Here is a 20,924-nt window from a genome sequence, read left to right on the forward strand (position 1 = left end):
ACCCTCCTCATTCCCTCTGTGATAAGAAGCTGAATATGTAGATTAACTGGAAGCTTGCAGACTGCGGGCAGTACCACCTGCCTGCCCGTAACGGTGCTACTGCTCTTCTAGTTGAGGTGACATCTATCAAGCAGAGCACCAGTGTGTGCTGAGTGCACCAAGCTAGGGTTACAAAGCCCTTGCTCTTGGCCCTCCTTCTCAAGGGGCAGTCATCTGACCATTGTTGCTGAGCTCCTCTCTGCCTCCACATATCAAGTAACACAGCTCTGGATTTCAAGGGAGCAGCTGAAGGCAGAATGGAGCAGGAAGGAGAATTCCAGAAGCAGAGGCTGGCAGTAAGCCTGGAAAGGAGGATCTCTGGCAGCTAAAGGGAGGTACCAAGAGGGATGAGCTGGCGGTATGTATGAGGCGGGGCACCTGCTCGTTTGTGTGTACATATATTCCTGCAGATGTGTGTATCTGTGTGTGTGTGTGCACGTGCATGTGCCTGGTGTCTCTCCATAGACACCTGGCAGACCTGGTATTAAAAGATAAACTGAGGCATACTAAAGATTTTTTTTATAAATTAATTTTTATTGGTGTTCAATTTACCAACATACAGAATAATACCTCATTCCGTCAAGTGTCCCCCTTAGTGCCCGTCACCCATTCATCCCCACCCCCCGCCCTCCTCCCCTTCCACCACCCCTAGTTCGTTTCCCAGAGTTAGGAGTCTTTATGTTCTGTCTCCCTTTCTGATATTTCCCACACATTTCTTCTCCCTTCCCTTATATTCCCTTTCACTATTATTCATATTCCCCAAATGAATGAGAACATACACTTTTTGTCCTTCTCCGATTGACTTACTTCACTCAGCATAATACCCTCCAGTTCCATCCACGTTGAAGCAAATGGTGGGTATTTGTCGTTTCTAATGGCTGAGGAATATTCCATTGTATACATAAATCACATCTTTATCCATTCATCTTTCCATGGACACCGAGGCTCCCTCCACAGTTTGGCTATTGTGGACATGGCTGCTAGAAACATCGGGGTGCAGGTGTCCCGGCGTTTCATTGCATCTGAATCTCTGGGGTAAATCCCCAGCAGTGCAATTGCTGGGTCGTAGGGCAGCTCTATTTTTAACCCTTTGAGGAACCTCCACACAGTTTTCCAGAGTGGCTGCACCAATTCACATTCCCACCAACAGTGTAAGAGGGTTCCCTTTTCTCCGCATCCTCTCCAACATTTGTGGTTTCCTGCTTGTTAATTTTCCCCATTCTCACTGGTGTGAGGTGGTATCTCATTGTGGTTTTGATTTGTATTTCCCTGATGGCAAGTGATGTGGAGCATTTTCTCATGTGCCTGTTGGCCATGTCTATGTCTTCCTCTGTGAGATTTCTCTTCATGTCTTTTGCCCATTTCATGATTGGATTGTTTGTTTCTTTGCTGTTGAGTTTAATAAGTTCTTTATAGATTTTGGAAATTAGCCCTTTATCTGATACGTCATTTGCAAATATCTTCTCCCATTCTGTAGGTTGTCTTTGAGTTTTGTTGACTGTATCCTTTGCTGTGCAAAAGCTTCTTATCTTGATGAAGTCCCAATAGTTCATTTTTGCTTTTGTTTCTTTTGCTTTAGTGGATGTATCTTGCAAGAAGTTACTGTGGCCAAGTTCAAAAAGGGTGTTGCCTGTGCTCTCCTCTAGGATTTTGATGGAATCTTGTCTCACACATACTAAAGATTTTAAAAGTTTATACGAGCGAAATCAATTCAAATTGGGCAGTGCCAAACCAGAAGCACTTAGAACCACTCCACTGATAGAGCTAGGAGCAAGACTTTTTGTAGAGAAGACCTGGAAGCAAAGCAAGGACATGATTTGATTGGTAATAGCTGAAGTGGTTGCCTTATTTGGGAAAACCCAGTTGTTTGTGATTGGTTTTCCTTAGGTTTCAATTTTTTAACCCTGAGGCATTTGCAGGCTGGTTTTGGTTTTCCTGTGTAAGCTGCTAAGGCATTTGAACCACCTGAGTCTGATAACTTCCATGCTTACGTCATTTAAGATAGGCACTTCTGAGTTCCCGTGTCCCCTGTGCACAAATGCAAAGGGCCAGGTGTCAATGTAAAGAATGTGCCCACAGCCCACCTGACGTGGTCACTGACCAATCAGAATGGACACCGTCAGTAACACAGCAGCACTGCAGTGTTAAGGGGAGGCCCACGGCCCCCTGGAAGGGGCTACGATGACTGGGGCAGGGGAGGGGACATGTGGGGGGCTTGGGCCAGTGGCTGTGTACCAACTGGTTCAGATGGATTTCAATATTTTAATAACTGGTATAGCTTTCTTTGTGCTCATGGGAAGAACATCAGTTTTGCTGTCCCTCCAAATCAAGGTAGGTGAGTGATTAGGGAAATATGTTCTGGTCACCGTGAGTTTGATTTTCACTAAAGGGAGTGACAGGATCAGATTTCCATGTTCGAAAGGACACTGTTGGCTCTAGATAAGTTATTTAGCACCCTCGGAAAATTGGGATGACCACGACCATACCTACCTTTACGTCAAGCTGGTGTAAAGACAAAACGAGATAACATTCGTACAGGGTGCTGGGCATGGAGGAGTTGTTAATACCACTGGTGTCATCATTGTTATTATAAAAATGACATAGTATATGTTACCAGGTATGGTTTTGGAGGCTACACAGATCTGAATTTTAAGATAACTTAAGTAACTTTGCTGTCGATAACTTGTTTAAGTGAAGCTACTCAGCCTCTCTGAATCTCAGTTTCCCCATCTGTGGTCCTCACTAAGACCATAATATTTTACCATGGGCTTGTTCTAATCCTATTAACTATGCCCTGCACAAAGGAAGTAATTTTAGGTGAGTCCTGTTATTATTGGGAACGGAGGGACGCATCCACTGTTTGTCAGAACCTGAAGGCCTTTAGAAATCACTGGGTTCAACCATTTCATTGTACAGATCGGACAGTCGTGGTCTGGAGAAGTGTGACATGGGACTCACCTCAGGCCTCCTTGGGGGCAGCAGCCTGAGGAACCCACTGAGGCATCAGGCCTGTGGGCCTCTAGCGGGAACAGCCTTCTTCACTTTGCTGAGCCTGCGTTCAAAGCTGTCCTTTGGACTTTGTGAGACGTTGTTGCCATTTACACTTTCATTATTTCAATAAATGTGTGGATCATTGTTCCCATTCTCTACGTACCTTCCCTGGAACCCAGGCTCCTAGTGACTTTACAGGGAGGGGAGGAGGGAGGAAGTCATCACTGGGCTCCTTTTCTGCTGGGTGCAGCAGTGGCCTGGCTGGCTTGTGCAGGTCCGTTGGCTACACTGGTCCCATCACCTGCAAAACCTCCTCTCCACATTATGAGGCCTGCATAGATGCTACTGCCTTTAAGTTAGTGTCAGAGGAAGAAACTGAGGCAAGACAAGGCCTCCCTGGATTCTGCGTTTTCGAGGGAAAACCTTTTGAGGGTTGGTGAAGGAGGTAGAGGCCAATGGCCCATGAAGTGTTGAGTTGGTTCTCAAGGAATAGCAAGTTTCTGAAATTAGATCATCGGATAATAAAAATAGCAAGAATGTATATAGCATTTCATTGTGTCAGACACTACTCTGAGCAGCTGACACGTATCCTTTTCAAGAGAATTCTCTAAGGTGGGTACTATTATCATCCCTATTTTACATATGAGGAATGGAGATACAGGCCAGGAGGGAGCCAGAATGAGATCCAGGTGGCTGGGCTCTGGAGGCTTTTAATTCTGTGGCCTCCATTGGAAGATAGGGTTCAAGGACAAAGTGCTTCTTTCCCCTGGGGGACATTGGGGCTGAATGCTGAGAAATTCTAACAGTGGACATTTCTCCCAGGAAAGAGAGAAGCCCTCGAGCTTCGCGACGTGGCTGGGCCACTTGGAAAGGCACTTGCTCTGCATTCCATGGTGGCCATGTGCAGTTGCTGGGAGAGCCTCTGGGGAACGTCATTAATCATGATGTGGCCCCTCGTGGGGACCGGCTGCACCTCACACAGCCTCTCCCCTCTCACTGGCTAAATCCTTACAGAGAAAGGGACCATGGCTTTCCTTTAGTGGGTAGGCTCCTGGCAATATTGAGGTGTGTAGTTGGGACCAATTCTGCCCCAAAGTCATCTGTAAGGTTTTGCTCCCACTCCCCCATCACCCCTATTACCCTCATCAAGAGCCTGAGCTCCAGTAGTGGGCTACAGAGGGGATCCGGTGTGTGAAACCCAGGCCTGGCCACACAGCCAGAAGAGAGGGCTGATGCCTCAGAGGACAGGCTGCAGGTTCAAGACTTCCCAGAGGAAGGGGATAGACATGATGTGGCATGTTGCTGGGAAACAGGGGCAGAGAGGGGTGCTGCTGGCAAAGTAGGAGGGCTGAACCGTACCCTCTGGCACAGGCTTATTCTTATTTTTTCATCTCGTGTGCTCAGTTCACCCTGGCCTCTCTGGTACCCCATGAGGCAGGGCCCCCCAAAGCACATGGTAGGCACTTGAAGGAACAAAAAAAATTAAAGACAAGTAACCAGCTGGCTCCCTACCCTGACCTTAGTGCCCCAGCAGAGCACCTGGAGCAGAAGGCTGGCCAAGCCTGGATGACTTTGGGGTGGGCTGCACTTTGTGTTAGGTGCGTATGTCCTCAGCAAGCACTCTCTGGAATGGTATCTGGGGGAAGCTGGCCTGCTCTGGTGATGCTGCATTGTCCTCCAGCATCCCGCACCCCCAGCCTAGAGGCCTGGTCTGAGGCCCCCACATCCTATCACACCCCCAGGCAGGAAGGGAGAGGTGCAGGCAAGTGTCAGCTGGAGGTCTCAGCCCTGACCACACTGACCTCAAAGCAAACGCATGACGGGGCATTTTCTGGGAGCCTGACCATGGAAGGAAGAAGGCCTCTCTCTTTTCCCCAAGGAAAGACCACAGAAAATTCAGGGTGCCATCTGTCCCCTTCCCCTTCAGAGCCTGGAGGCATCTGGGGGAGGGGCACCATTAGGATTTGTGTATCCTGAGGAATTTTCACTTTGATTTTCTACCTGTGGGCAGCTGGGAGAGCCAGTGAGGAGTCCCTGTGCCAGTGGGCCCTGGGTTCCTTCCATCCTGGCCCTGGGCAGGCCTGAGTCCACCCTCACGGGGCCTGCCCCAGCCAAGGCGGTGGCAGGGGGAGGGAGCGGCTGGGTTCTCAGGGGTCCACGGGCTTGAATTGCAGCCTCTCCTGAGGCTGTCATGTATTCTCACCTCCAGGTCTTTATTTTGTTGAGAATGGCTCACATTTAGCACTTAATTCAACAGCCATGGAAAATACACTCTTTTTTTTTTTCCTTTTTTCATCTTTTTGACCTAAGATCATGTTGGTGCCAATTTCCTTTAAAATAATTCATTACCTGCAGGCCATTGGCGTGAAGTCCCAGCGGTAGCCCCCACCGACCCTCTGTCTGTAATTCCAAGGCCTCCCCTCGCTCACCCTCCCCTCGGGGAGCCTTGGCCTCTGTGTTTATACACTAATGTTTTTTCTCACACATTCATTGTGCGGCTTTCCTTAATTTGGTGTCTCACCGGGCGCCAGCGGGAGGCCACTCAAACATTATGTCAGTGATCTCAAAATTGAACCCCAGGGCTTTCTTCTGCCAGCGGCCCGAGCAGATGTGTGGCACACTTTATTAACTCAAGTACCCGCGAGTTGAAAATTTCATTAGTTTGAGGGGAGGGCTAAGTCCCATCCAGAGACCTGGTCTGGACAGATTCTTTGTGTCAACCTGACCCCTAGCAAAACGGATTATTGTTCTAAGTGAGACAAGTGACCTAATGTTCTGCCTATTACGCACACATGGTCTGTAACCTTTTAAAATATGAGTGTGGGAAAACAGTGCCTTCTGCACATCCCTGACCACAAATTCCTGACAGGTGGCAGCCAGGCTCTTAGCAACCCACAAGGGGCCTGGAATCATCCCGGGGCCACAGCGGTCCCCTTAGGCCAGGTATGGGCCAGGTCAGGAGCCTGCCAGCTGCGGGAAGGAGCCCTCGGAGGCAGAGCCTCGGCCTTCAGTGCCACCCTGCGACTGGCCAGGGTGCAGCCTCAGCCTGGCGGTGAGCTGGGAAGGGCTCGAGGGCAGCCCACCTCCCCTGCCCTCACGACATGGGTCTTAGGCTTTCTAGCAGCCCCGGGGCCATAGGGAGAGGGGGAAGTCTTTGCCATGGATACTGGAGATGAACGCGAAACACTGGTTTGTTTTAAGAGGAGAGGTTACCTAGGCTCCCTGATGAGTGTTGGGTGCAGCCACATCCCTGCCAAGAACACTCTGGACAAACCCACCTGCTCCCCTGGTCCCCCTTCTCTCCCGCTATTCTGAGCCACCTCATGTTTTGCCTGCTGGGCACACATGGTCTGTAACTTTAAAACATGAGGGAAGAAGGATAGCACCTTTGGCCACATCCCTAACCACAGATTCCTTCCTGTAGCAGCTGGGCTCTGTGGGGGTGAAGGAAGGACAATGCTCAGCTGAATTCGGTGACCTCCTGCGGCCTCCCCAGCAAGGTCTCAAGCTGGGGCCTAGGCAAGAGAGAGGTACTCTGACTGTGGCCTGGGTGTATGCAACGGTAGGGGGCAAGTGGGTGGATATATCACCAGGTTGGCCCGGGAGGTACCATGTCCATGGAACGTGTGGCTGGAAGTGAAAAGCATTTATAACCAAGGCACTTGGGTAGAGTCCTCAGGGGAGAAGGGCCATAGCAAGGCTTTAACAGACCAGAAGAATGTGCCGAGGAGGGTCCTGAGTAGGAAGGGGAGAAGGTGTGGGTCTTGACTGAGTTTTGGTGGTGCTAAGTGATGGCTGCGATTATCCATAGCATATTTGCTCTGGACTGTGCTTGGGGCTCAGACAAAGCACAGTTAGTTCTTAGGCTCAGAGAGATCTCCACTTAGGTCTCCATTGGGGCCATTCATGGAGATGCGCCCTCTGAGGATCCCAGCTCCCGTAGCGGCACAGCAATGCCTAGAGACCTAGGGACACGGCCCCCAGGCCTGGGCTCCGCTCTCCCCCAGAGTCTCTGTGACCTGGCCTCCCAGAGAGCTGAGGAGAGGGCTGCCCTGGCCCCTACCTTCTGACAGACACAAAGCAGAGCTGGTTGTAAAAACTTAATTAAATGAAATATTTTAACAAGAAATTCCAAGAACAGAATGCCCTGCTCGTAAGCAAGCCCTCACAGAAATAAAAGCTGACAGGAAGCGTGTGTTCTGTCTGACAAGAGAAAGTTTCTGCAAGAATCAAAATGGTGCAGAGAGTTGGCCTGAGCTGGACGAGCAAGTGAGCCAGGATGGTTCCTGAAGTGAGAACCTAGAAGGGGAAGACTCAGGAGAGGTATGGACTCCTGACCATCCCTCATCCATTCAGTGCATCTTCGTTGAGCATCTATCACATGGCAGGTTGTATGCAAGCTTGAGTGTGCGATGCTATCAACATTCACTAGATGTTTCTGTGCTCCTGTGAGAGGGATATTACAGGATGAAGAATGGGAATCTTAGGGAGGTGATATGACTTCCTAGCCTGAGGTCGGACCTGGGACTGGAACCTAGTCCTTTTGATTCCCAGGTCCAGGCTCACTCTTTCTTTTTTTCTTTTTTATAAGATTCTTTAAAATTTTTCTTTATTCATGAGAGACATGCAGAGAGGCAGAGACAGGCAGAGGGAGAAGCAGGCTCCCTACGGGGAACCCAATGCGGGACTTGATCCCAGGACCCAGGGATCATGACCTGAGCCTAAGGCAGACGCTCAACCACTGAGCCACCCAGGTGTCCCTCCACGCTCTTTCTGACCCAAAGTGCCCTTTCCACCACAATGGAATTGCTGGATGGCCAGAAGCAGGACCACATCTAGGGCTGGAGGATGCCACCGTACCTTCCCTTGGGGGAGCACAACCAAAACTTCCTAGAGGTAGGCTGAGGTTCCCTGCACCCCCACTCTGAGGAGAGGGCCCTCAGGCTGTGTCCGGCAAGGAGGGAGCATCAGACCTGGTAGAGAACAGTGGGCCTCCAATGTGGGCACACAGATGATCAAGGCAAGGATGGTCGGGTCGTGGAAGACTTCTGAAGGAGGGGGGACTTGAGAAGGCCTTGACTAGTTTCATAGTCAGTGAGGGTGCTCTAGGCACAGGAATGGAGTGAAAAAAGCTTGGAGGTGGATGGCAAAGCATGACGTGTAGCCAAGGGGCAAGAGGCATCATGGGTGGTGAAAGTGGATCAGCTGACTGACTCTCCAAGGAAACCTTGCTCTCATGTTTGTGTCAGTGATGATGAGGTGACAGGAAGCATCTCTCACTCCCATATCAGCATAGGGCCTCTGTGAAGACAATGCACAAGGCTTGCAAACCAACTCACTTGATTTCTCTTAATCGATTATCCCCTGGCCTAGTATTTCTGTAACAACAGAACCAAGTCCTTCTTGCTACGAAGATGGGTTTACTGCATACAGTCTTCTAGTGGCCTCAGCAGTACCTGACTGAACCACACTCCATAAAAACCTTGAAATCTACAATGAACATTCATTTTAGGGACAACGGGTCACAGGATAAGAGGAAACTGCTTTACCAGAATATTCCCCATCAGGTTCTCATATATGATAAATTTTAAATATTCTTTGACTTATCAAAGTGAATACCGAAATTTAATTAAACCTAGTAAATGTGCATGTAAGCTGAGACAGGGCTGTGATTGGCTCAGAAATCAGCTTACAACCTAAGTGATTCTTAGAGTAGAAAATTGCCTGCAAATTCTGTCCCCTACCATCCCCCGCCTGTTTCCTTCCTTTAGAACCAGAAAGGAGATAGGCAGAGAATGTTCTATCAGGGGCTTATATCCACAGGACCCATCTCTTACAACAAAACCAAAGACTTTACTAATTTCCCCAGAGCAAGGCTTTCATCTTGACCTTTTAGGTGAAGGCCAGCACATGTGGGCCTCCCGTTACCAATCTACCTTGTCTCAGGAAAATTGTACACAGAGTTTTTGATAAATGGATTCTTTTAAAAACATGGAAGGAGGAGTCATTGCCCTGTTTTATTTATTAAAGGTGAAAAAAAAGTTTTTTAAAGCTGGCTGCATGCAGTTGGAGTCTGGAGCCTAAAAGGAAGGCACAAGTTTTCCTAGTAAGAAGACAGCTTGTTTTTTCTTAAATGAAGAAAGGTCAATGGACCTGTTGGTGATAAAACATGAGACCTCACCCTGGCCCTAGATAAAACCATGGAAGAGTCTAATCATCACTCTACAGTGAGAAGAGTTGTCCTCTGTTGGTGAGGCAGACAGGGTTTGGGGACCTGGGGAAGGTTGACTGGGGTCACGCAGAGAGATAGACCTAGACAGACAAGAGCACATGGTTCCCAGGACATTCGTGTGTTAGGGGGCTCAAGGAAGGCATGTGGGATGGAGCTCAACTGGTTTATTCAGATATCAAAGAGGAGGAAGATCTTGAAGGCTGGATAATGTGGGCACATCCAAGCAGCCAACACTTGGTTGCAGAGGGAGTTTTCGGCTTACATTTGGTGTATGTAGGATTTGCTTACAATAGGGCACACTGTGGTCATACTTAGCCCACAGGCTGTCAGTATTGGGAAGAATATAAGGATAGAGACTCAGCGAGGACCATCAGGACACGTCTCCAGTTCACAGAGGCAGTGAGGTCAGCAACACAGACGGAGCAGAAGCCAGGCCTCCTGACAGCCAGGGCAGAGCTTCTGAGTAGAGACCTCTGCAGAAACTTCCAGCTGTTCCACGGGCTGCATGGAGGACTGGCAGGCCAGATTTCCACTGCAGTTTCCCAGGACTCAGTGGGGGATCAGGAGGGAGGATGCCAGTTCTTGGGGAGATGCAGGGAGTTCCAGGGCTGAGAGCAGTTGTTGAGGAAGTGACAGGGGAGATCTCACCACCACCACCCTGAGCAGCCACTGGCAGCTCAGCCTCCTTGGAGGACATGGATAGTCTCCCTTTGAAAGACCAAAGTCAGCCTCATGGACCCTCAGCTCCTTCCTCCTCCCATCCAAATGCTTTTGTGAGAGGAAAGCCTTCAAGTACCACTTCTGTGAAATGGTTAGTCAGTCAACACACAGCACATGTCATGTTGAGTGAATTATCTGACAGGACTTCATAAAGGGAATGGTTGTTTCAGTAAACTCAGTGAACCCCCAGGAAGGGCTGGGCCCATCATCTTCCCAGCTGTCAGGTAAAACTTGGAAGAAAACTGAAAAGGCCCTAGATGAAGCCCATTGCAAATGGCCTGGTTGACTTCAGGGTTTGGTCTGGGGCAGCAAAAAGAGACCAGTGCAAGCACATGGCCTGGGTGTGCTCTGGAGATGCTCAGAGAAGCCTTTGAGGACTGAGACATTTTTTGCTGGGCCTTGCGTTGAAAGATTTCTCTTGTGAGGATAAAAGAGAGCCAGTCATGGAGATAAGGAAGTATCGATAGTGCAGGAAGACCCAGACTAATTCAGTACATCTGAAGTGCATTACTGTGGAATTCCCATTTTGCAGAAGAAGAGACTGAGGATCAGAGAGGTAAAGTGACTCTCCCCTCTAGCTAGTCTCCCTTTCTCCCTCCCTGTCCCCATGGTCCCCTGCCCCCTGGATTTCTCAGGGTACCTGTTAGTCCTCCTCATTTGGACCCCTCCCAGATTGAGGACCTCCCCCAGCCTCCCCCAACAGTGTCCTGAGTGCCTAGGAGAGTGCCTGGCCCGGTGAAGCGGCTTAATAAATAGCTACTAAAGACATGAGATGATTTTTCTCTTGAAAAGGGGGAATTTGTCCACACCCAAAATCCCAGGTTGATGCCATGAAGAGGAAAGAGAAACAAAAAATAAAGTGCTTAATATGTTCCCGGCACTTAAATGTTTGTCTTTTCCATCTTTTACATAAATAAATAATTAGCAACACAATTAAATCAACTAATAACATAATAAACACCCCCAAACTCATCAGCTGGTGCAAGAATAAGAATAATGGGATAATTCACATCTACCACAATGTCCTCACCCATTGGGATGGCTAATGGTAGGTGTCAGCTTGACTGGGCCAGTGGGTGCCCAGATATCTGGTTAAGCATTGGTTCTGAGTGTGTTTACAAGGGTGTTTTTCTAGAAAAGATTAGCATTTGAATTAGCAGACTGAGTAAAGTGGATGGCCTTCCCCAGTAAGAACTGGCACCATCCTATCGAGGTCTGAATAAAACAAGGAAGGATGAATTTGCTCCCTTTGCTTGAGTTGGGACATCTGTCTTCTCCCGCCCTTGGACACCAGTTCTCCTTTCTCAGGCCTTTGGAGTCTGACCAGGACTTATACCATCAGCCCCTGGATTCTCAGGCCTTCCGACTTGGACATGACCAGCTGGACAACACCAGCCTTCCTGGTTTTCCAGCTTGCACATGGTAGATCCTGGGACTTCTTATCCTCTATTTTTTAGTCAATTCCCATAATAAATCTTTCATATCCTATTGGTTCAATTTTCCTGGAATACTCCAATTAATACAACCATCCTTTCCCCTGCCTATCTCCCCCAGATATAACCTATCCTGAATCTTGAGTTTATCATTCCCTGTCTCTAAAACTATAATTCTAGAAAACAAATGTTTGCTTTTAGTTGATTTTAGCTTTATTAAAAGTGTACTGTGCTGCATTTAATCTTCTGGGATTTACTTTTTCACTCCATATTCTATCTGTGAAATCCCTTTACATAGTTGTGTGTAATCATAATTGTACCTCATTCATTTTTACTTCTGTCAGTATGACACTCTTAATTTTTCCACTCTCCATGTGCCAGGCACTTGATATACATTCCCTCATTCTCATCTTATTTTTATTTTTATTTTATTTTATTTTATTTTACTTTATTTTAGAGAGAAAGAGGGTGAGAGTGAGAGCGAGCAGGAGGGAGGAAGAGCAGAGGGAGAGGGAGAAGCAGACTCCCCACTGAGCAGGGAGCCTGTTGTGGGCTCCAACCCAGGACCCTGAGATCATGACCTGAATACGATCATAACCAAATGAGCCACCCCGGTGCCCCTACATTCTCACACTTAATATTCATTACAACCCTATGAATAAGAGGAAACCATTTTCTACACTGCTCAGAGTGGCTCAATCTATTCTTTCATGATTTCTATCTATCTATCTATCTATCTATCTATCTATCTATCTATCATCTATCTATCTATCATCTACCTATTTATTTATGAAAGACACAGAAAGAGAGGCTGAGACATAGGCAGAGAGAGAGAGAAGCAGGCTTCCTGCAGGGAGCCCAATGCTGGACTTGACCCTGGGGCCCCAGGACCACACCTTGTGCCAAAGGCAGACACTCAACCACTGAGCCACCCAAGCATCCCCATGATTCCCATTTTAAAGATGGAATTAGAAAAGCTAAGTAACTTTCCTGAGGTTACAGAACCCACAAACAGTGAAGCCTGAATTTGACCCCGATGTTTAGGCATTCTTCTGAAAAGAGGGAAGTACCAGCTGCCCCAGGATTCCCTACCTCAGCTAAGTAGAGCTATAGGTAGTACTCTGCCCTATTCTTACTGTTATTTCTATGATCTTCTAGTACATCATGCAATTCCAGAAGTGCTGTAATGACCACAGGTCCCATCAAGCTAGCCCAGCCCTGCTATAAGTCTCCTGGAGCTGTCCTGGCTGCCCCTTGCTCTATAGGGACTAACATGACAGCCTGAATGGGTCCCACTTAATGGAAGAGTGGAGAAGGGATGGGGTGCACTTGCAGAGCCAGGAGGAGTTGATGGAGCTGGCTTATTCATTGATTACCCTTCCTTCAAACTACTCCCTAGGTTAGAGTCTCAACTCTGAATGTTCAGTATAGCTTAGAGCTGAGCACAGCCACAGCCCTACCCATAGCTTAAAAACAAGGGTGGGAACATGAATCTATGGCTCAGGGGCAAGGCTACCTCCAAGGCCTGAGTTATCTCTCTCTCCTGAAACTGGGCCTCATGGGGCTGGCCAAACGTGTACAATTTTTGATGCAGAGATCAGAGCTTAGTGCCTCGCATCCCAGGCATCACTAACCTGAAGTACTGCTAAGAACTGAAGAGGGCATGAGCCAGCTTGTATAGGAGCAGATGGGCAGGGCCCTTTCTTCATAGAAACATGTGCACCTACCCCACTAACTTTTATGAGGAATCGGAATGTTATTTGTTGGTGACCACCCAACCATTGCACCAACAAATGGAGTACTCTGAGGGGAGTCGTAGCTGACCTCTTAATGTGAAACAACAAGATGAGGAGATGAGCTAAGAGGTAGGGTCTGTTTCTGCACATTTATCTCTGGTTATTAGACACTTTTAGAGGGAACATCTGTTTGTCCCCTCTGGCTCCCATATTGCAGGTCCTATTTGAGGGCCAGCTTGGCCCTTTCTCTGACTGTATGGGGACTAAATCATAAATTAGAGCCAGAAGGGGGACCTAGAATAAGAAGTCAGAGGGGGCTTTGCTTATCTCACCAATAAAGAGTCATTGGGCTCCTCAACTAGCCAGCCTTCCAGTGAAAAGCAAAGAAGAGGGAATTTGCTCTAAGTGCATCTGGTGGTGCTCACATCCAGTGAACCCACTTATTACAAGGCTTATTCTAGGGACAGCACCACTACTCCAGGCAGGAACTGAGGTTAAAACTAAAGCACACAGCTTGATCATGCTTCCAAAGCTCCAGGGACCTGGGCTGGGCTCCATTATTTCATTTTTCCTTTGGTTCGAAATGCTGGTCATTTGTTTTGTAGAAAGAATATCTGCATTTATTGTAGGCTTTTCCACATCACCTCACAGTATGTTTTTTTTTAAAGATTTATTTATCTATTTATGATAGACACAGAGAGGGAGAGAGAGAGGCAGAGACACAGGAGGAGGGAGAAGCAGGCTCCATGCCGGGAGCCCGATGCGGGACTTGATCCCGGGACCCCAGGATTGCGCCCTGGGCCAAAGGCAGGCGCCAAACCACTGAGCCATCCAGGGATCCCCTCACAGTATGTTTTTAAAAGATGTGTATATTGGCTCGATCTCAAGATAATATCTAATTAACTGTAGAAGAAAAAAAATCCTCGTGTTCTTGTTAAGTTTCTAAAGATATTTATAAGGTAAAAAAAATAATGCAATATTTAGGTAAAATTCTCCTCTGTCCCTATTCCTTTGAATATTGTCTCTCTAGCCCACATCTCCCACTTAATAGCCTGCTAGTAATTTCTGCTTGGACACATCACTGCTACTTGAAAGTTACTATAGTCCTTTTCCAGCTGTGATAGTCTATGAGTCCATGCCTTACATTAATAATCTGCCCCCAACACATTCCTCCTGTTTCTATGGATGCCCCATAACTCTTCCCATTGTACAGGTTCAAAATTTTTTTAACTCTCAAGTCAGCTTTGCTCATTCTTCTTTCTTGTTCTTCTGGTGTCTCTTGTACCCTCTCCAGTTCTTGGTTCTAGTGATTTACCAAAGCAGCTCCCTTTCTAATGGCGTTTACATGCATCCCTTCTTTTCTAAACAATCATCCCCTTTGTTCTGTCAAATATGCCTTCATGATGCTTCTTATATCTCTAATCCCTCCTCACCATCCCCAATCACTACGACTTGGTTATGGCACTTAGCATCTTTTATTTGGAAGCTGGCACAGCTTTGTATCCATATTCATCCCATTACAATTTATCCTACATGAGTTGCCATATCAGTTTTCTTAAACCACAACTTCTATCACCCTTCCTGCTTCAAAACTTTCATTGGATGCCCTTCTCCAGCACTCCAGAGTGCACCTTTCACTCTGACCTTTGAGATTTCTGCAATTCTGTCAAATCAGGGTTTCCAATCGTGTCTCCCCTTACTTTTCCTGTCTCTGGCCACTAGATGATCGAGTGTCTCTCATACCCACCCACCCATCTTCCTTTCCGTATGTTTTTCTTCATCTAGAGTGCCCTTCCTCCTTTATCACTTGTCAATGTGTCTTCAAGATTCATTCAAATGTTCTCCATGAAAACTTCTTGATTCTCATTCTTTCCTGTTATAAACATTCATAGTACTGTTTATACCCATCACGAGACAACGCATTCCACCTCTGATAGACAAAGTGGACAAGTATCTATGAACTGCATCTTCTTGATCTTCGTCTCCTCTATAGAGCCTTTGTGCTTAGCATATAGAAGTATTTAATGAATGTTCATTGAACTAGATAGGTTTCCCTGCTTCCATTCCCCTTCCTTGCCATAAACTCTTTTAAATTGTCTCCTAAAAATCATGGCACTTTTTTCTTTTCTTTTTTTTTAAAGATTTTATTTATTTATTCATGAGAGACAGAGAGAGAGAGAGAGAGAGAGGCAGAGACACAGGCAGAGGGAGAAGCAGGCTCCATGCAGGGAGCCTGACGTGGGACTCGATCCCAGGTCTCCAGAATCAGGCCCTGGGCTGAAGGCGGCGCTAAACCGCTGAGCCATCTGGGCTGCCCCCATGGCACTTTTTTTCTATACAACATTAAAGGTTGCAAAGCTTTTTCAGATCTATTATTTCAACTGATTTTTTATGAACATCCCTTCAAAGGCAGACAGTATAGATATTAGCCTCACTTCATAGTTAAGAAAACAGGCTCACTGAGGGGAAATAAGTAGTCCAAAGCTACAAGCGAGTAAGGAATGTAGCTGGTAATCGAACCCAGGGAAGTATCCTGATTTGTGGTAGAAGACCAAAGAAGAAATCAAGCAATGTTGAAGCCCTCCCAAGTATCCCTTTTTCCAACTTTATTGAGCATAATGAAGGTATTCTAAACCATCCAGAAGTGCCTCATAAAGCGATACCAGCGAGGGAACTGGACAGGTGGGCACTGTGTGATTACATGATCATTTCAGATTTAGGTCTTTTTATTCTTCCTTTCATGCCCCAGATACAGGTATCATTTCATGAACACCAGAAACCTTGGACTCCTCCTTCCCCTCCAAATTAAGCCATCACTCCAGGCTTCCTTTCCACTTGAACACTTAGTACAGTCTTGCTACTCAGAGCTCATCAGAGAAACTCTTCTAGTGCTATGCCTAGAACCACACATGTGATGCCCTGGGAACTGGGCCTAATTTTCCTCCTTCTATCACATTTGGAACTGACCATTCATTTACCTACTCGCTCATTCACTCAACTATCTGTCCATTCATCTATCCATCCAACTGTCCATCTATCCATCTATTGAATCATTATCCAAGAGACTTTCTTTCAGAAAGAGATCCGTACACTGCCATGTAATCCACTTCCCTATGACTATTGCTGGTTCCTCAGTTCCAAAGAATCCTGCTAAGGATTCAATAAGCTAATGTGTTTTTCTTTTCCAGGTAATGCTTGTGTTTTTTTTTTTTTTGGGGGGGGGTTGTTTTTGTTTTTAACAGTGGCTTCACCAAGGGAATGTGAGGTTTTAGGAAATAATGGTGGAGGTTGAAGGCATTTTTGGATAAGAAGAGTCATTTCCAAACAGACTTCATATAGGACTTGGAGGGCGTGGTAATCTCTAATTTCCTATTCCCCAGAGGTTACACCTTTTGTTTGTTTGTTTGTTTGTTATTCAATGCCATTGAAAGAAAAAGTAGAGCTCACTTTCCCCAAGATATTAGTGATGTCTGTGCTGCACATGTTCTTTGCAGCCTTCCCTTACTAGAGGTCACCTCAGATACTCTGACTGGAAGTTGCCAATGTTTAAAAATACAGCTTGAGGTGAGTGGCAGGGGAAACCCTTGGGTTTTGATTATACTTGGGCTTGTTAGATATTAAATTTGGAGCAATAAGGAAGCCCAAGAACATAAATGCATGCTTGGCCTCAGAAATGCTAGAATATATGTCCCCATGCTCCCTCTTTAACCTTTATTGTGCCTTGATGTGCCTTGAATGGATCCTGGCTAAGCTGCAAGGAGACATCTGAGGTCCCTATTATCATGAAGCCCTTGAGGCCAGGACTTCCTAGCCATCTCTTCTTCATTCCTGGTAGGCTGAGTGAAATAAAGAGTCTGTTGGTTTATCTCAGAGCCCAGTAGAGAGCCTTGCTTAGAGAGGGCAGACTGGTGGGCGAGGAAGACTATGTGGCACATGAAGACAAATGAGTTGTTCTTTGGGATCAAATTATGTGAAAGCCTTTGCAAATAGTTCTTCCTTTTCACTTGAATACAATATCAGTTACCTTTCATTTTCTTAGGTGGCAAAATATTTCCCTCAATTTCCTCCTTTCTTCTTTTATTCTATTATCCTAAACTCAGTGTGTATTCTTCTAAAAGTGTTGAAATGCCAGAAAGTTGAATCAATACCTTCATTTTGCTACCTTTCAATATGAATGAACCAAACTGAGAGCTATGATACACAATAAAGAATTCATTTATTTGTTCTCCCTCCCCAAGTTTAGTAAGAGAACTCAGATCCTGATTTTCTTTAACTTGCAAAAAAAAAAAATGTTATTTCCCAGAGTTGAGAGACCGTTAGAGATCTTATGCCAGCTTTACTGCAGATCCAGTTCATACATGCTTCTGCCTATAGTTAGCTGCTTGCCATAAGGCTGGCTCAGTGTATGGTTTTATCAATACATACAGTTTGAATTTTCCCCTACTGTATGAAAGTTTAATTGGAACAGAAGAATAAATGAAATTGCTGTAAGAATTATAAGGTGATAGTAAATTCTCCTGGAGAAACTTTTATGTAGGGGATCATGTTATTGACTGTGGCCGATTGTAGCTCTTTCAGTAATTCAGTGATATATCTCAGAAACATGTGGTAATTTTGAATGGACAGGTCAATCAATCTTTTGGACTCAGTAATGAATTTTTCATAGTAATCAGAGAGTTGGTCTAAAAAATCCTGTAGTTTATATCTGAACTGCTGGTGGTAGTCAGAAATGATTTCCTTCGTTGCATTGGCCCAGCTTTTAATTATTTCCTGAGTGCTGGTAGAAAGCTCTGCAATCTTCTCTTTCCCCTTTCCATCTGCATCAATAAGGATGCTAAGGTATTCCTGAATATCTTTTTGCACAAACTGCTCAACTTTACTTGAGAGTTGGGAAACCAAGTCAGCAGTACTGACAGTATATTTGGAGTGGAAGTCCTTAAGGACATCCACGAGGTTCTTGATCAAGCTGATGATTTCTTCTTCAAGTTCATAGTACCTCAATGTCCAGCTGACCACATTTGAATCAACATATTCTTTGCGAAGATCTTTTATGATCTGATGGAGCTGCTGTAACTGTTGAGAAGCTTCCTGAAGTTGGTTTTGAACAAGTTCATTAAACTTGCCAAAGTTAAGGTATAGGTTTCTTTTCAGGAATTCAAAAACATATGGAATATATTTGTTGAAGATTATGTTGATCTTGTGTTGAATATGATTAATGAGATAAGTAAATTTCTTCTCCTTTAAGCGTTGAATTTCTTCTTCTATCTTTTGGAAAGCTCTTTGTAAATATCTCTGAAGATCACTTAGCATCTCTGTAGTATTGATAGACTGAAGGTTATTAAATGCATCCTGTGGCTTTTGTGATAAAGATTTCAACACTCTCCCAAACTCCAAGATTACATCTATTAGTTTATGGCTCTTTGAATCAAAAGGGATTTTAATATCTAGGTCCTTGATTAATTCAGATTTCTCCATCAGGTCTTGGAAATAGGAAAACAATATTTCGAACCCACTATAGATTTTTGAATATACCTGGGACAGCACCTGCCCTACTTCTTTCATGACCATAGTGCAGAGTTCATCTTTAGTGTATGTCCCGGGTTTTCCTGGAAGCTGGAATTTAGTGAACTTCAGGAAATCAATCAACGAGTCAATCTGATGACTGACTGTGACTTTGTATTCTTGAGTAACTCCTATTAATCTGTCAAACATGTCTTTCTGGAGTCCCTGGAAATCAGCTTGGTCTCTGTGAGCCAATAACATTTCTTGGTACAGATCCTGGGCCTTGTCCTTCCACTGCTGGTAGGTTCTAGTGGTACCTTTGGCTATGCTCTGGAACCCTAAATCTGCCTTATCAATCTTCTCCAAGACACTGTGATAGGCCCAGTCAGCGCTGTTCTGCAGACTTCTTCTCAGTTTTGAAGAAGCATCCGTCAGGTCGAGTCCTGTGTGCTCCTGATGGTACTTGTTAGCATAGTCATAAAGGGCCCCTGTGGCCTTGGGCACATTGTCTTTGAGAGAGGTTAGTAGTTTAGATACTGCCTCTTCTTCCCAGCTGACTTTGATCTGATTTTTCTCATCAGATTCCCGGTACCTCCACTCAGTTTTGAATATGTTGAGTTTTTTATCTAGAGAGGACTAACACCAGCAAACAAAACAAAACAAAACACACACACACACAAAAACCAGATGAAAAGAGCATGTTTTTCAATTATCCTGATTACATAATATACTACACTAAAACTTCATTAGCTGTTAAAAGTCAAGATCAGAGGATCTTTCATATTCTGAAGGGATTTATCTTTCATATGTCAGTTCATGTGTTTGTCTTATGGTTAAACCAGTTCACTGTTGTTAATTTCTCCGTATCATTCGCCCCAGAAAGGATAAAATTATGCATGCCATCTACATAGTAACACTTAACATTAAGGCCTTGTTAGGACTGAAGATTAGAAGAGGAGGAAGAGGAGGGAGAGCGGTAGGGGGAGGAGAAAGTGGAGAAAGAGACAGGAGAAGACTAATTCAGAGAAAAGAGAAGTAGCAAAAAGGAATAAGTCCAGAGCCCATCGAGCAGAGACCTAGAATACCACTATGAGGAGCCATTCATTCTCAGATTTTAGCAATAGAACCTGCTTGCTTCTTCTTCTCTACTAATGGCATCTTTGATTTGGCCTGACAGAGCTTGTAAAGTACATGAGAGAAATCTGGCATATCTCAGTTAATGCTTCTTTTGCAGAGAAGAATTGTGAAGCCTCGAATACTCCAGAAGCCCCTATCTGAAAAATGTACTCAGCATATGGCAGAGTTTGCTCATGATTTAGGTGATGAGGCATAACTCTCACCATTCTAAATTTGCCATAAAGTAAAAAATATAATAATAGTGGAAATAGGATGTTATGGGTCCAGCAATACTTAAAATCAATAAAATCATGGTAGTACATTATTCTGGAGAGTAGTTTCTCAGACAAAAAGTTCAACCTGTTCATTGCTTGGTTTCATCTACTTTGGGAAAGGCTCAAGAGAATACTTTGCATTAAATTGAATTGATCTGCCCAAATTCTCTATTCGCTCTTGGGATGTGTAACCCATTAGATGGGACTCACCTGAGGGCGATAGTACAGGTTCAATTTTAAGGTACGGTTATTGTCTTCCATGTCGAAGGCCACAGTGCCTATGACTGGCGAGGCCACCAAGTAGGAGAGGTAATTCTTATTTAGTTGGTAGTGCAGATGGGCATCAGTGAATGTTGGGCTGGTGATGTCCAGGCGAATCTCTCCTTTCCAGTCCCTGAAAGCAGAAAAGCAGATGAATCATCATGAAAGGGGTATCAAGATGGGAAAAATGACAATGATTTGAAAAGAGATGAGATTTCCATAAAAGTTCCATACTGAAGTCCTCGATATTTGTTATCTTCTTTATATTCTGCACTGATGTCACGGTGCGCAAATGTTCCCTTTGTCCTACAGACTAACATGCCATCTTCAATTTTGTGTGTTCCCACAACTGTAGAGGAGAAATGTTATATTTTATTAGATTAATAACTGCAGGACATAAATATTTTCATTGTAAAAACCAGGAGAATTCCATCTTAACTACATGCTTCACATGTTTGAAACATGCAGTCCCTGTTTAACAAAAATAAATAGAGACATTATTAGCCCTACTATCATCACAGAAAAAAATTTTTTTCTTTAAATCTATTCCTCTGGAATGTCAGTAAATTTTCTACAGGGTGATTTTTACAGGTGGGGTATATATCCTTCTCTTTCTCTC

The 20,924-nt window shown here is 45.2% G+C and overlaps 1 protein-coding gene across 1 annotated transcript in view; it reads right to left on the reverse strand.

The window, feature by feature from the left end:
- Positions 1-17,414: 17,414 nt before the first annotated feature.
- APOB (apolipoprotein B) overlaps positions 17,415-20,924 on the reverse strand; it is a 37,749-nt gene continuing 34,239 nt past the window's right edge. The window contains exons 27-29 of the mRNA XM_055327418.1: positions 20,540-20,654; positions 20,255-20,438; positions 17,415-19,289 (exon numbers count right to left, since the gene is read on the reverse strand). Coding sequence (XP_055183393.1) covers positions 17,646-19,289; positions 20,255-20,438; positions 20,540-20,654 — 1,943 coding nt within the window. The 3' untranslated portion in view covers positions 17,415-17,645. The remainder of the gene's footprint in view (positions 19,290-20,254; positions 20,439-20,539; positions 20,655-20,924) is intronic.

This window comes from Nyctereutes procyonoides, unplaced genomic scaffold (assembly GCF_905146905.1).
Source record: "Nyctereutes procyonoides isolate TBG_1078 unplaced genomic scaffold, NYPRO_anot_genome, whole genome shotgun sequence".
NCBI lineage: Eukaryota > Metazoa > Chordata > Mammalia > Carnivora > Canidae > Nyctereutes > Nyctereutes procyonoides.